The sequence below is a fragment of the Mus musculus genome, chromosome 4 (assembly GCF_000001635.26).
Source record: "Mus musculus strain C57BL/6J chromosome 4, GRCm38.p6 C57BL/6J".
In the NCBI taxonomy this organism is placed as follows: Eukaryota; Metazoa; Chordata; class Mammalia; order Rodentia; family Muridae; genus Mus; species Mus musculus.
The window spans coordinates 103,170,012-103,184,644 of NC_000070.6; the positions used below are offsets into that span (position 1 = coordinate 103,170,012).

Consider the following 14,633-nt stretch of genomic DNA (forward strand, 5'->3'; position numbering starts at 1 on the left):
ATGAGCTGTGCTGTGTACACACCAGAGCAGCGCAGGCTTTCACAGAAGGCCTGATGTGTAGTCCAGAGAGGAACCCTGGGGACATGCTACATGAATTACACCAGTCCCCAAAAGACATACCGCACCATCCCACTTGTAGTCAAACCCATAGAAACAAAGATGCAACCATCGGGGACAGGAGGACAGGGAAACGGAGGCTTCTGGCCAAGGCCTATAGCATCGGTTTAGTAATGGAAGGCCAGTGCACAGCAAGGTGGACATACTCTGCGCTGTGTACTTGGTAACTTCTTAAAGAATACGTTAATGTGCTCCTGTCTCAGTTGAGTACCAGAGTGGCTCTCCTGCTAAGTGCCTACTATTGGGGGTTATTACCCAGGACAGCTAGTGGGCCAGAGAGTGCTTGTTGAGCTGGTCAAACATCCTAAAAAGAGAGTAGCACTTCTCTCCTCGAGGCTCATCATGGGCACGTCAAAGACACAGCCTACGTAGTCGCAGGTTCTATGGCAGGTTTGCAAAGCACTAATATTGAGTGGTGTCCCCAACCCTGGACTGTAGGCACCTGCATGTCACCTTCTTAAGTGAACAGATCCTTATCTCTCAATGCTCACGACACAGGAGGAAGGAATTCTAACACACATTTTCCAGAAAAAGTATTTATTTGACATCATTAAAAAAATAGTTAGGCACATCATTTTCCATGTTTATGTCACCTGATTTACATACCTCAATGCTCAGTACCTCTTAAAAACACTAAGTAAATTGGTAAATAGAGTCTATATTGAAAAGACGTGTGAGAGGCGAACACCTGTAGGCAAAGGTCGCTCGTCAGCATGAGAAAGGAAACATCTGTGAACAAAATAATCTCTAAAAACATTCTGTGAGAAGATAAAATCTAACCAGTAGATTTCTTTTTTAAAAATATATTCAACGTAAAAGTTAAAAACAAGACACTAGAGAGTCTCTGCATCCTACAGGTGAACTGCGAACAGCAGGAGCAGAAGGCAGGCCTAGAAAAGTGATGGTGACAAAGGGGCTGGATCCAGTGTTTCGCTCTGAGGTGAGGGATGAAGGCCTGGGAGCTACCTCAGGGTGACAGCTGAGTCTTCACTGAGCTACCATACTGAAATGCAACGGACTCCCACTGAGACAGAAAACAGATTTCCCTTTTTCATATTTGCCACCATAATATGAAAATAATTCTCTTTTTAAAAAGCAGAATAACAGTGGCTATAATTATACAGAGACTATTTTTGTTTTGTATTTTCAAAAAGATAAGGGACAGAGTCTGTTGCCTAAGCATCTGAAGGCAAGAAGCAGTTTCATGAGTCTTGGAAAACATGGTGCCCTATGCTGCTGGCACTGAAGGAAGGATGGCAGACCTGTGTCTGCTGAGCGCTGTGTGCACTGGGTTCCATATTCAGTATCCACTGCACTCATTCTCAGTATTTTTTCCCCAGGGAAGGAAAGTTCCATTATAGCCTGTGGGAGAAAGCAGCATGGCACAGACGTGGGAAGAAAGAGCATCATTGCCAGAGAAGGACTCGGGGAAGACAGTTCTAAGAGCTGTGTGGCTCATCTGAGCTAGAAGAAAATATGAGGACCATGGCCTCTGAATGGAAGCCTTGTTCTTTTGGGGTGGGCCTAAAATCAGTGCAGGTAGGTCTTACTTACAAATCGCTGACTCTTTTCTTTTCCTTTTTTTTCTTCTTTCATTTGTGTCCTTTCAACTAAGGTCCGACTCTGGCTGAGGACTACACTTGAGAGTTCCAGGCTCTGCCCCCTCTATCTGTCCATGTGGTTAACAATGTGCTGGTCACTAAGAGCCCTCAATATGGAAAGCAAAGGCCAGACCTAAAGCCCTCAGTGGCCCTGTGACCCACTAACACTCCATGGAGAGCCTGTCTTGGCATTACTGACCAAAACCTCCCACATATTTCTGATACAAGATCACAGAAAACTTAACAAATGTCCTTCTTACAAAATTTATATGCAAGATAGAGCCTAAAGATGAAAATTTTCAAATAGAGGGGGGGGAAAAAATCAAAACTCTCCTATTCCCCACTGAGACACAAAAAAATACAAGCTCCAGACCTGCAGTCAGCTAAGCACCAAGGAAGCAGAAGCAAGCTCCTTCCCTAGCAATCATGCTGGCCCAAGCAAGCCCCTCCAAAGCCAGCGATGCTTCAGAGCCATGCCACCCAGCTCTGGCAATCACTCCTCCCTAAGGCAGTTCAGTCAATGTCCACTCACACAGGCTCTCTCAGAATGAGGAAAGGAGATATATCCATTCTGAGATGCTCATCAGGTAGACGTATCTGTAGGTGAGAGCTGACCTCACATCACTTCAGGGAGAGGGACTTAGATCCTTCCAAGAAAAGACCAAGTTCCAATAATGGAAAGATGCCCACCTAGCTCTTCCCTCACACCAATCAGTTCAGAAATGTAGGCCTTTGTGTGGAAATGAGGACCTGCAAACAGGGATACAAAGAGCAGCAACTACATCCACATGATGAAGGCATGGGGACGGGGTGGCAGCTGCCTTGATTGTCCCTTTAAGAAAAGGGTTAGGCTGAGCCACTGCTATGCTGGTGTACAAAATATAGCTGTTCAGTCTCTTGTGGGCTCTGGACTCATGGCGTGGGGTAGGCAGAGCAGGGGCTTCTAATCTCATAGACCTGCAGGTCCAAAGAGCTGAAGTAACTGGTGCACAGTCTCGGATTTTTCCAGTTGGACAGAGAACCACGTTTTCCATTTTCCATTCAGTCTAGAGCAGGACCATTACCAATGGATCTCTGTATTCCAGCACTCAGCACAGTGCCTGCGAGGGACTTTCACTGCACTCCAGCTGAACGAGTGAGTGAATGGCTGGCTTCTTCCACCCTTGCTTGTCTCCAGCTGAACAAAGAGGAAGCAGACATTCCCAGGCACACTCTGCTCACCCCACAGTCTAGGAAAGCAAAACACTTCTCAGGGCTTTTAGTGCCAAAGCTGCCACCTTTGGCAAATGTGATACTATGAAGACAGTGCAATTAAAAAGGTGGGGGAAGGAAATGGAAGGAAGAACAAAATAGAAGAGGAGGAAGAGGAAGAGAAAGAAGCAGAAGGAGAAAGAAGGAGAAGGAGGAGGAGAAAGAGGAGGAAGAGAAGGAGGAGGAAGAGAAGGAGGAGGAAGAGAAGGAGGAAGAGGAGGAGGAGAAGAAGAAGGAGGAGGAGGAGGAAGAAGAAGAAAGAAAGAAAGAAAGAAAGAAAGAAAGAAAGAAAAGAAAAGAAAAGAAAAGAAAGAAAAGAAAAGAAAAGAAAGAAAAGAAAAGAAAAGAAAAAAGAAATTTCAGATCCTCAGCTGCATTTCCAGCTAGTTTCCAGAGACAGCCCACTGGAAGGCAGCTCTAGCTGGAACACATTGTATACACTGCCAGGGCCACCCAGATAGCAAGCTATAGAGTAAAGGATTTCAAAACACTGATGCTTCACTGTCAGAGGAAAAAAATAAATTAAAACCCACCCAGTACATTTTCCAGTCTGATATAAATTAATTCAAACACAGTTAGCATACAGTCAATAAATTTCCAAAGGCAGCAGTCAATCCCAGGGTTGTATAATTGCAAAGGAACATTGACTCCCCGCAATCAGGAGGCTCCAGTGTCTTCCGGGCTGCGGAGGTCACACTGCTCCTTTTCCCTTCGTGTCCAGCTTGTTACTGGCCTCTGACTGCTTGCTCAGCTGCTCTTCCGTGAAAGTGATGTAAGAGTACACCAGGCTTCCAGCAATACTGCAAAACAGAAAGCCATAACGAGGGAGGGACAAAGTGAAGGAAGGAATGAGTCCTTACACTTGTACCAGGTAAAGTCTGGTAAAAGTTAGGCATGTCCTCAGAATGGAGTACTAGACATCCATTAGATTGCTGATAAGTAAAATTGGCAATGGCATCTTAACAAAAACTACACAAAATATTAAATGTTGGTGACTTCTATATGAATTAAGTAAACATGAATGTGTACCTCAATTTCAATCAGAAGTGAGAAAAGTCTGGAAGATACCCCAAGAACACTGGCTGTGGTTATACCTGACTGCTAAGATGCCATGCGGTTCCTTTCTAGTTAGAGGCAAGCTTAGGGAAGAGCGCTCCCCTGAGTCCTTGGCTTGCGGTTGGCTGTCGGCATGCCTCACATGCTCATACATGCCACTCTAGCCTGCACTCATGAAGACAATGATCTCCTTCATTCTCTGGGAGGCCTTCGCATCCCTGTCGGACACCCGCTGAGAGACTGCCAGTCTCAGTCCACTGGGTCACCAGCCAGCAGACTGCCTGGGCTGGGCTTTCCCCTTAAGTTGTTCTTGCCTTGAATTTGACCCCCATCTTTGGCCTGACCACAAGACTCCTCAACATGTTGCTCACTTAAAACCCTTTGTGGTTCCCCTGGGCTTTGATGTCCCAGCTCTAGGCCAGCTGCAGAAGGGTGAGAACTCCACCTCAGGATCCTGTGAGGAAGCAACGCTAGTGTATACCAGGAACAAGAATACCACTGCCCACTCTCTGAGGCCTCCATCCATGCTCCAAAGCTTCCGCTAGTCTATCCTTTCTAGTAGGACTCTCCTGCTGTTGTGCTATTCCTCCAAGGTGCTCCATCCCTGCGAGGGATGTACAGAAGAGAAAATGGAGTCTGCTGCAGCAGCTGCCACACCCAGCCCCCACTGCACTTGCACCACCGCTCCCTGGGTGTAAGCCTTATTCTTTGACCTCCACAGGGTCCCCTGCACATGAGCTTGCACTCTGGGGTACTGAGCTTACCACCCTCTAGCACCCACTCGCAGCCAGGGCCTCTGGCTGCTCCCATGGCCTCTGGCAGTCCTTGCATCCTGTTGCTGAACCCTGGAAACCATCTCTGCTCTCCAATGTGTGTGTTCTCACAGATGAGACCTCACAGCTTGGCTAGGACCTCAGTGCCTTTGTGCCTAAAGCTTAAAACTCCCTGAGGACCACATGAACATCTCATCAATTCCCTTTGCTCCCAACCCACTCCAACCCAAACAATGGAGAAAGGATGCCCTTCTTTCTTTCATTTCATCTTCTCCTAGTCACACTCATCAAGAAGACCTAAAACAGTAGTCTTACTTCTTTTGTTACTGAGCCCCTTTCACCTGGATGCGAACATCTCGAAGTGTAGGCTTAAAGCACAGCAGGGCTTGTACATGTCCCCAGACTCTATTCTACCCTGGAGCAATGAAATAATCCTGAACCAGAGTTGAGTCTTGGTCCAAATCCTGAATATATACCACTAACTCTAAAGCCCCAGGGAAGTGAACTGATCTTTCTGAAGCATCAGTCTGCACACGAATACAAATGCTACCATGCATCTAGGCTTTGTCTTTTGCTATGCTAAATACTGGTTGCTTCTAGAGAACACAAGTAGACCCAGGTGACCCCATGTAACATGCCCCCTACATTATCCCTGATTGGTGAATAAAGATGCCAACAGCCAATAGAAGAGTCAAAGGAGGGTCTTGGGATCCCAGGCTTGGGGTCTGAGAAGAACCATGAGAGAGAGAAGAAGGTGGAGAGAGGAAAAAGACCATGGGATAGGAGTCAAGAAGGCATAGCTATGAGAGCAGGCCAATTGGAGTTAAGAGCAACCCAGATGAAACATAGCAATAACTTGGGGTTATCAATAGGATATAAATTTCAATAGCATAGAGAGTAGATATCTGCCAACCATTAGTGCTAATAAAGTCTAGTAATAAATATAAAAGTCATGGGTGTCTTCTATCCAGGAACTGAACAGTAAAAGGTGGGGTAGAAACCCAGGATTGGAATGAAATTTTTCTACAACGCATTTGCTCCCAATGTGGGGCAAAACTTGCTTTAAAAAAAAAAAATTCAGATTCCCAAATAAAAAAACCACTCTGCCCCTTTAAGACTAGAAAGGTGGGGAAAGGTGGTCCCTTAGCAATGTTGGCTTTTCCCCAAATGTTGCAAAAAGCCCTGAGAGATTTGGGATAAGGGCTGAATATATGCTGATTTGGCACACATGATTCTGAGGGTCATAGCATGAACTAAGACACAGCTGTGCCCTGTGAACAGAATGGCATGCTAGGTGATGGAGTCCTTAGGTTACAGTGGCAGGCTTGGATGTCAACCAACCTAAATCCTTCTGGGATGCTATGGCTAGAGCGTAGCTCTGAGCTGAGAACTGATGTCAGCTTGGTCAAGCACACGCTGCGCAATGTCTCAGCTAGGCTTGGCTAGAAGATTAACTGAGTTTATATGTAATGAGAATATAATCATGGGCGGGCTTGTAGGCCACTGGCACAGCACTTGAAAAGCAAGACTTTGTGTTTGATTCCACTGCAAAAAAAGTAAAAATAAAAATAAAGTCTATGCAGCTGGAGAGGTGGCTCAGTGGCTAAGAGCACTGGCTGCTCGCTCTTCTTCCTTTTTCTTTTTTCTTAGATATTTTCTTTATTTACATTTCAAATGTTATCCCTGTTCCTGGTTTCCCCTCCGAAAACATCCTCTCTCTATCCCCCCCCCCTTCCCCTGCTCACCAACCCACCTTCTCCCATTCCTGGTCCTGGCATTCCCCTTTATTGGGGCATAGAGCCTTCACAGGACCAAGGACCTCTCCTCTCATTGATGACCAACTAGGCCATCCTCTGCTACATATGCAGCTAGAGACACGAGTCCCACCGTGTGTTTTCTTTGATTGGTGGTTTAGTTCCAAGGAGCTCTGGGGTACTGGTTAGTTCATACTGTTGTTCCTCCAAGGGGACTGCAGACCCCTTCAGCTCCTTGGGTCCTTTCTCTAGCTCCTCCATTGGGAACCTTATGTTCAGTCCAATGGTTGGCTGAGAGCATCCAAAAGGTGCTGAGTTCAACTCCCAGCAACCACATGGTGACTCACAATCATCTGTAATGGGATCTGATGCCCTTTGCTGGTATGTCTGAAGACAGCTACAGTGTACTCATATATATAAAATAAATACGTAATTCTTTAAAAAAACAAGTCTATGTTAATACACACAGAGAGGAGAGAGAAAGGGAAGGGGAGAGAGGGAGAAGGAGAGAGAACAAGTGAGAGAGCGGCAGAGCACTCTAACACACTCGTCGGAAGAGGAGACAATTCTGCTCTACTTTCCTTAGGAAGCATCAGCACGTGGTAGCCGTAGCATGATAGAGTCACAAGTCCTTTAGCCCACTCGACACTATAAAAGAGACAGCATATGAAGAACAATTATCTACTCTCCCAGTTCTGGAGCTGGGCAGTAGAGAGTGGAGGTGGAATGTGTATGTGACGGGAGTCTTCTCATGGGTCCCTTGAATGAAGGAGGCAGCAAGGGCTCCTCCTCTTTGCCTGGGACACCGTTCTCAAGAGAGCTTTAGCTCCAGACTCTGCTCCCACCAAAGCATTCTTCTTAAAACTCTGACCTTGGGAATCATAACTCTAACATGGATGCTGGAGGAGCACAGTATTCAGTCCACAGCAAGGGACAAAGGAAAAGTGCTGCAACCTGTCCTGACCTGATCATCACTATCACCAAATACTGTACTTACAGAAATGACAATTCATGAGTCACCTAATAAGAACTAAATATCCAGCAATAACATGATATACATATTAAAAATAAGAACCAACCATTACACAAGCCTTTTTTAAAAACGAGTATTTTTCCATATAAACCTTACAGATTCAAGTATTACTATTTCAGAGACCTGTGGTGGTAGGCACAGCTGAGGGATGAGAATGAAGATGGGTATGTGGAAGGGACAGGAAGAGGAGGGGCAGCAGCAGCAGCACCACCACCACATTTCCTCACAAAGGGATATAGATAGATTACTGCAGTCTATCCTGAAACTGCACCACCCACTTCTCCCACTTCTGAGGAGATGGGAATCTGCTGAAACGATAGCATCTGGGATGATACACTTCTGATCACATAGCCCATGTCTTCTAGATTTACAGCATGCTAGAAGACTCAGTGTGTAGGCTACAGAATCATGTAGCAGAATGAGTTCCATAGAACCATACAGTAAAACACACACTGAAGCTGTACAGTAGGGTAATAAATCATTTCAACAGGTCAAGTAGCCAGCCAGTAGGGCCTGTCACATACCGTTCCTTCTGTGACACCTTCCCAGACAAATCCTGGGAACAGCACCTGAATGGCTCGCCAGTCTGGATAGCTACTTTATAACAACTGCCCTGCAAGCTCTTCACCAGAAGGTCTAAAGATACCTGGGCATTGCTCCGTGGCACCCTGAACTACAGAACAATCTCTACAGGGAACCACCAGTGCCACGAGCACTCCACATGTCCTCCCTTCCTTCAGGCTGGGCTCCACACAGTGCCCAAACGGACCCTGTTAAAACTAAGTCACATGTCACTGCATACAGACTCCACCAGCATTCTTCCCTCTCCCCAGTAACTCTGTAATGACCAAAACTCCCGCCTAATCTACTCCTCGAACTAACCAAATGGCATGACCTTTCACTGCTTGCCCATGCCACGTAGGCCTATTGGTTCTGGAACATTCCAGACTCACTTGTACATCAAGGCCATTTGCTTGCTCTTCTTTCTGAAACTGGGGGCTTACTCCCTCCATTCCCAGTCCAAACAGGATATGCAGCCCACAACCTTCCTAGCCGTCTTTTTCCTCCCTTGTTTTCTCCATTACACTTTCTCTGCAGCCAGCAGAGCAAGCATCTGGAAAACTCCACAAAGACAAATCTTCCAGTTCCCTACAGAAGCTCCGCCCACCCGCCTCAGGCGGGCTCTGAGCACATGGCTGTTTATAAATAAATCAATCCTCCTGAAGAGCAAATTCTTGTCCAAGCAAGCACATACTTTAGTGTAAGGAGCCAATGGACCCAACAGCTGACTCTACCTAACCTACCAAGGGAGCTGAAAGAACAAAGATAAAACAGCAGTAAGACAGGGGCGAGCAAGGAGACCAGAGTGCACAAAGCTAGCTGCTGCCTTCCCAGGTATCTGTTTATGTCCTACCTATACTAAAATAAGTGTTGGTCTTTGCACACACTTCAAAAATAGAAGTCTATTAGTCACAGAAGTCTGGCTAGGGTATGAACCATTCCATCTGCCTAGGAGTTTTGGGAGACTGCCCAGGAATAAATTTAGAAGGGGGGAAAAAAAAACCTAAAAGATTCCCAAACCCTGTTGAGATGTTTGTGGCACTCACATCCTTGACAAGACTATCACTAGCTTTGTTAACTAACGTGCCAGACAAAATCACTTCCAGATCAGAATTCTGGTGAGGTTCTGTGTGCATCTATGGGCTTTAGGAGGCGAGTCTGAATACCCCGATAGGCATCCCTCCTCGGACTCAGGGCTACAGGTTCTGCAGAGGTTTCTGCACCGGGGAGGGCATTTGCTTAAGTATGTCCGCTGCGTAGGACTAAAGCACCCTCTCTCTGTAGCTGCCCACTTTTTCCTTTCTTCGCTCTTCAAGAAAATTTAAATATGGGCAGATTCCCACTAGAACTAGCAGAGCACAGCTAATGAGTTTTGCAAACCTGTGGGAAACTCCTTCAAATTTCCAAGTTTCCTACAAAGTGGCCCCAGTCATGGGACACTCTAGGCTGATTCAAACCACAGAGGAACAGAAGCACGCTGGGCTGACAACTTGAAGTGGAACCCCACATTTTGAACATGAGAAGCTAAGGTCACCAAGAGGGAACAGGAGGTAGCTGTTGACAGCAGCAGCAGAGGCAGCGCAGAGGACTATGCTACATCTCAGTTCAGCTCTTCCTCTTCCCACTGAGCTATTACCAAAGAGCCAGCTGGCTTCCCTGCGACTTATTCAAAAGTGCAAAGCACTCTAATGAGAACCCATTCATTATAGAACTGTAAACAGCCTGGCAGGTGTGACTTCAGCAGCCACTAAGGGAATGTAAGTATGTCCTGCTCTTAGTCCAAATGAGAACCACCAATAAAGGAAAGAAAGCTCAGGCTCTTACTTCAGAAGACGGGACCAGAAGAAGCTACAAGGGAACTACTTAGGAAAAACAGTGTGGCACCAAAACTTCAAAGTTTTAGAAAAAGAAGCAAAGATCCAAATGAGAGAATGAAAGAGTTCAATGCTGGGCAAAGGTCACTAGAACGTTGTCCTGGGAAGCAATTCTACAGTTGGATCCCACCCCTCCCAGAATGTGGGGAGTCTGGGTGACTTTGTTAGTGCCCCGCCCCTCAAAAAAGGTTTCAGGCTTATATAACCAGGGGGCACGTTATGAAAACCTATGGAAATAGTTAATGTATTCATCTACCGACCAACACTAAATAAACAGTTCTGGGGTTAGGACTATGGATATGGAGGATGAACTGCAAACCAGGTCTTAGAAGCTAAACAACTGGGCCAAGCTCCTTCGCTTCTCTCTGAAATGAGCTCCTCGCAGGAGCCATTACAAAGCCTTCCTTTCACAGCCGCACAATCAAGCAGGAAAATACTGGCAGTGTTTTGCTGTTAGCACTATGGCCGAATGCCTCTTATGGGCTAGGAACAATGTATATTGACGTAATTAAGATAAGTGATTTTCTGCCCTCAAAAGCTGGTGATCTAAGCAGTAACACATGTGACTCATGAGGCTACACTAATTTATTCACTCATCTACTGAACATGTAACTTAGACTCTGGGGTCCAGCCCTCTGGATTATAGTCCTAGAGCCACGACTTACTTGTATGACACTGGCTTACTGTAGACCCCACGACTATGAGGGGACCCACTATGGTACAGCAGATTGCCTGGCATAGAGTGACAGGCTCATTACCTGTGTTCCATAGCCATTCAGGTTCCTTTCTCTCGATCTCAGTCTGCCTCTCTTATAGAGTGGATACAAAGAAGAATGAAAGAAAGAAAAAACCAATAAACAACACCCCGCAAACCCACCTATACAATAGTGGTTTTTATATAATAGATAGGACTTTATTTTTAACTAAAAGAGTGGAAGCAGTTAATTATATTTATTAACACAGCATATTAAAAAGTACCTTAATCTAGACTTTATAATAAGTAAAAATTAATTCAAAAGTAGCTTTGTCAACAATTATGAAGCCTGAAACAAAACAATCTGTAACACAAGAGAAAAACCTTTCTGGACTTGGATCAGTCAAAACATACTCTTAATAAAAAGAAGAGGCCCAAATTTGAGTATGCTGTGTTTCCCGAACTCTAAAAGCACGAGAGAAGAAATGATCAAGTTTTTCAAATGGACAAATATCTGACTTGCAACTTACTAAAGAAAATATGCAGCTGGATGGTGGTGGCACATGCCTTTAATCCCAGCACTCAGGAGGCAAAGGTGGGTGGATCTCTGTGAGTTTGAGGCCAGCCTGGTCTACGGAGTGGGTTCTAGGACAGCTAAGGCTACACAGAGAAACCCTGTCTCAAAAAACAAAGCAAAATAAAAAAACAAAGATAAACAAAACAAATATGCTGATGGCCTGTCAGCACTGCAAGGATGCTCATATCACTAACCCTTGGAGCAAGGAGATCACAGTCAGCCTGCATGACAGAGCTGGAGAGAGGCTCATATCAACTCAAGACAGGCAGCTCTTAAGGCCAGGTCACAGAGCACCAGGACTCCATGCACTCCTGGCAGCTCTTCAAAGCAGTCCCAACATTTTAGAAGGGAAAATAAAGCAGGATGCAACTTCTTCTCCCCCTCCCCATACTCTCCCCGACTCCAGGGCCTCCTGTATGTTTGTCTTACACTCCAGCGCTGAGTCACACCCCAGCCCTTGTTACATATGCTACTATATGACCTAAAAAATCTATGTGTTTATCCAAGTGTGACTGAGACCTATGTTCATACAACAAACTTCTAAGCACATATTTATGGCAGAAAATACATAATAGCATAATAGCTTTAAATTGGATATGACCCAACTGCTTTCAAATGGTGAAAGATATAGCATATCCACCCAATGGTATACTCAGCAATAGAAGTGTATGAAGCACCAATACATGCAAAACCAGCAGGAGAGCATGTGGAAGAGGCAGACTCAGAGTGAAATACTCTTGTCAAAACTCACAGCACTATACACTGGAACTAGTTACTGATTGTATTTAACTGTTTAATCACATGTCACTCTATCCTGGGTGGCCCTGAGACTATGGCATCTCTATTCTTCAGGCCTGGGCCATGGCCAGAGCCCAGACTTTCACTGCTCATTCCCCACCTTCTATGCTGCTTTTTGGGGGAGGGGACCCTTCGCTAAGCACTAGATGGACTCTGGACACAAAGCAGACAGGCTCTTCACTGTGCTCTAATGAAAACATGAACTCCTCCTTAACCACAGAATGCAAGCTGAGAGGCCCCGAGAGGCTACGAAGCACGCCCCAGGCTTCCTGCACTTGAACCTGGCCATGGAGGGGGACACTCCATTTTCTTCTGGGTTTAGTATTTGACATAGGGAGACACATGTGGCTAAGGCTGCTAGCAACTTGCTATGTGAGCTACCATGCCTGGCTCATCCCCCCTCCTCCCGCTTTCCTCCTCTTCCTCCTCTTCTTTTTGGTTTTTAGTTTTTCAATACAGGGTCTCTCTGTGTATCCCTGTGCTGTCCTGGAACTCTCTCTGTAGACCACACTATCCTCAAAGTCACAGAGACACCTGCCTTTGCCTCCAGTGCTGAGATTAAAGGCATGTGCCACCTTAGCCCAGCTAAGCTTTTCTCAATACAATAAAGAATGGAGGCAGAGTATAGGGGAGCCATATTTGTTCAGGCTTAATCACATATTCTTCAGGAATATAGTTCAGTTGGTGGTTTCTTTTAATGTGCACTCTGTTAAGAACTAACTGAAATAATTTCCAAACAAGCAAAATCTATTAAATAGTCCCTGTAGCTTAGCTTTTGCATTAAACAAGTTAATAATGACAATTTCATCTTTGCATGTTGACTAGTCAAAGAGAACAGCAACCATAAAGCAGCCTAGAAATAACAAAGACAATTTCATTTTAAAAGAAAAAGTGAAAAAAAAAAACTAAACAATATACTTTCCTTGCTAAAAGCTGTAATGAAAATAACATTTGAACAGGTGTTGGAATGCCTGGATTTGAATCCTATTGGATTCTGTCATTCTAATTCAACAGCAAGTTACTTTCATCCCACATAAGAAAATGGGAACTCAGAAGTAACAGCAACTCACTCCAAGACAAACAAAAGCCAGCATCCGCTCTCATCCAAATAGAGCACACCACTTCACACCTTCAAGAGGCGATCTCCAGGTACCCCACTGTTTCAGTTTAAGAACATGGCCCCAGTAGCTTCCTATCTTTGAATGTTTGGTTCCTAGCTGGTGGACTGCTGGAAAGGATTAGGAGGTGTGCTCTTAGAGTAGGTGTGCCCTTGTTGGAGAAAGTATGTTGTGGACTTTGAGGTTTCAAAAGCCTGTCTGTCTGTGCCTCCCTCTGCCTGTGGATAAGAATGTAAAGCTCTACACTACTTCTCCAGCACCATACCTGACTGCATGCAGCCAAGTGCCCTGCCATAATGATTACTGGAGTAAACCTGTGAAACTGTAAACAAGTCCACAACTAAGTGGTGTCTCCCCACAGCAACTGAACAGTGACTAAGACAACACATCCTGATGACAGCAGGGCTCTAAAGGAGCTATTTCTCTTATCCCCTCTAAGACACAGGGACACTGAAGGAAAGCAGGATAAAAGTATGAAAGGGCTGGGAGGTTGTCACATGTCATTGCTCCTGGACAAGATACAACCATGGCACTCATGAACTCACAGGCAGCTATGATTGTCTGCACTGGGTCTGGACAAGAATGGGTCTGTCAACAGTCAGGAATGGATGGAGCTCAGGGGGCCCCACCCTTCACTGCTTAACTATTTGCTACTGATAGATCTGGGGAGGGGGGACCACCACCTTCACTTGTGTACAACCCACCAGGAGAGTAGGTTATCCAGGTGCCACTCTAGTGGATTACTACACTGGATTATCCAGGGTTCCACCACACTAGGCTATCCATGATTCCATTCTAGTGGGTTATCCAGGATTCTACTATGAATAGTAACAATCCAATATTCACAGAGATGATACTGCATAAATTAAAAGAGTCACAAAACAAAAACAAAGTCATGATCTGGGAAGGGGAATAGCAGTGGATAGCAATGGGGTTATTAAGGCAAGGAGTGAGGACCCAGCATACATTATATACTTATAAAAAATGTTAAATAATAATTACTTTCCAAACACTGTTTATTATTTTATGTGTATGAATGTTGTGCCTGTCTATTAACATGTATGTCTGATGCTTGTAGAGTCCAGACGAGGACATCAGATCCCCTGGAAGTGGAATTAGAGATGGTGTGAGCTGCCATGTGGGTGCAGGAAATTGAACCTGGATCCTATGGAAGAGTAGCCAGTGCTCTTAACTGCTGAGCTATCTCCCCAGCCCCCCAAAATTAATATATTTTAAAAGGCAGTGACATATCTACAGTTAGGTACTTACAACAGTAATAGAATTGGTGGTTTTTAGCCCTGAATTTCTTGAGAGAATTACCTGTGATCAAGTTTAATAAGCCAATAAGTGTTCTTTGGCAAAGGGGAGGGAGTGCAACCCCAAATCGTATGCATGAATATGGAACCACTGCCTTTGTTTCTTATAA

At 45.2% G+C, this 14,633-nt stretch overlaps 1 protein-coding gene across 3 annotated transcripts in view; it reads right to left on the reverse strand.

The window, feature by feature from the left end:
• Nucleotides 1-637: 637 nt before the first annotated feature.
• The window catches only part of Slc35d1 (solute carrier family 35 (UDP-glucuronic acid/UDP-N-acetylgalactosamine dual transporter), member D1), a 51,621-nt gene continuing 37,625 nt past the window's right edge, over nt 638-14,633 (reverse strand). For 2 of the 3 annotated variants that reach the window (NM_177732.5, NM_001356276.1), the window contains one exon: nt 638-3,769. In NM_177732.5, the coding sequence (NP_808400.1) occupies nt 3,661-3,769 (109 nt within the window). In that variant the 3' untranslated portion in view covers nt 638-3,660. Of the gene's footprint in view, nt 7,201-14,633 lie in introns of all 3 variants that reach the window. The other variant, XM_006503079.4, reaches the window with a different exon arrangement.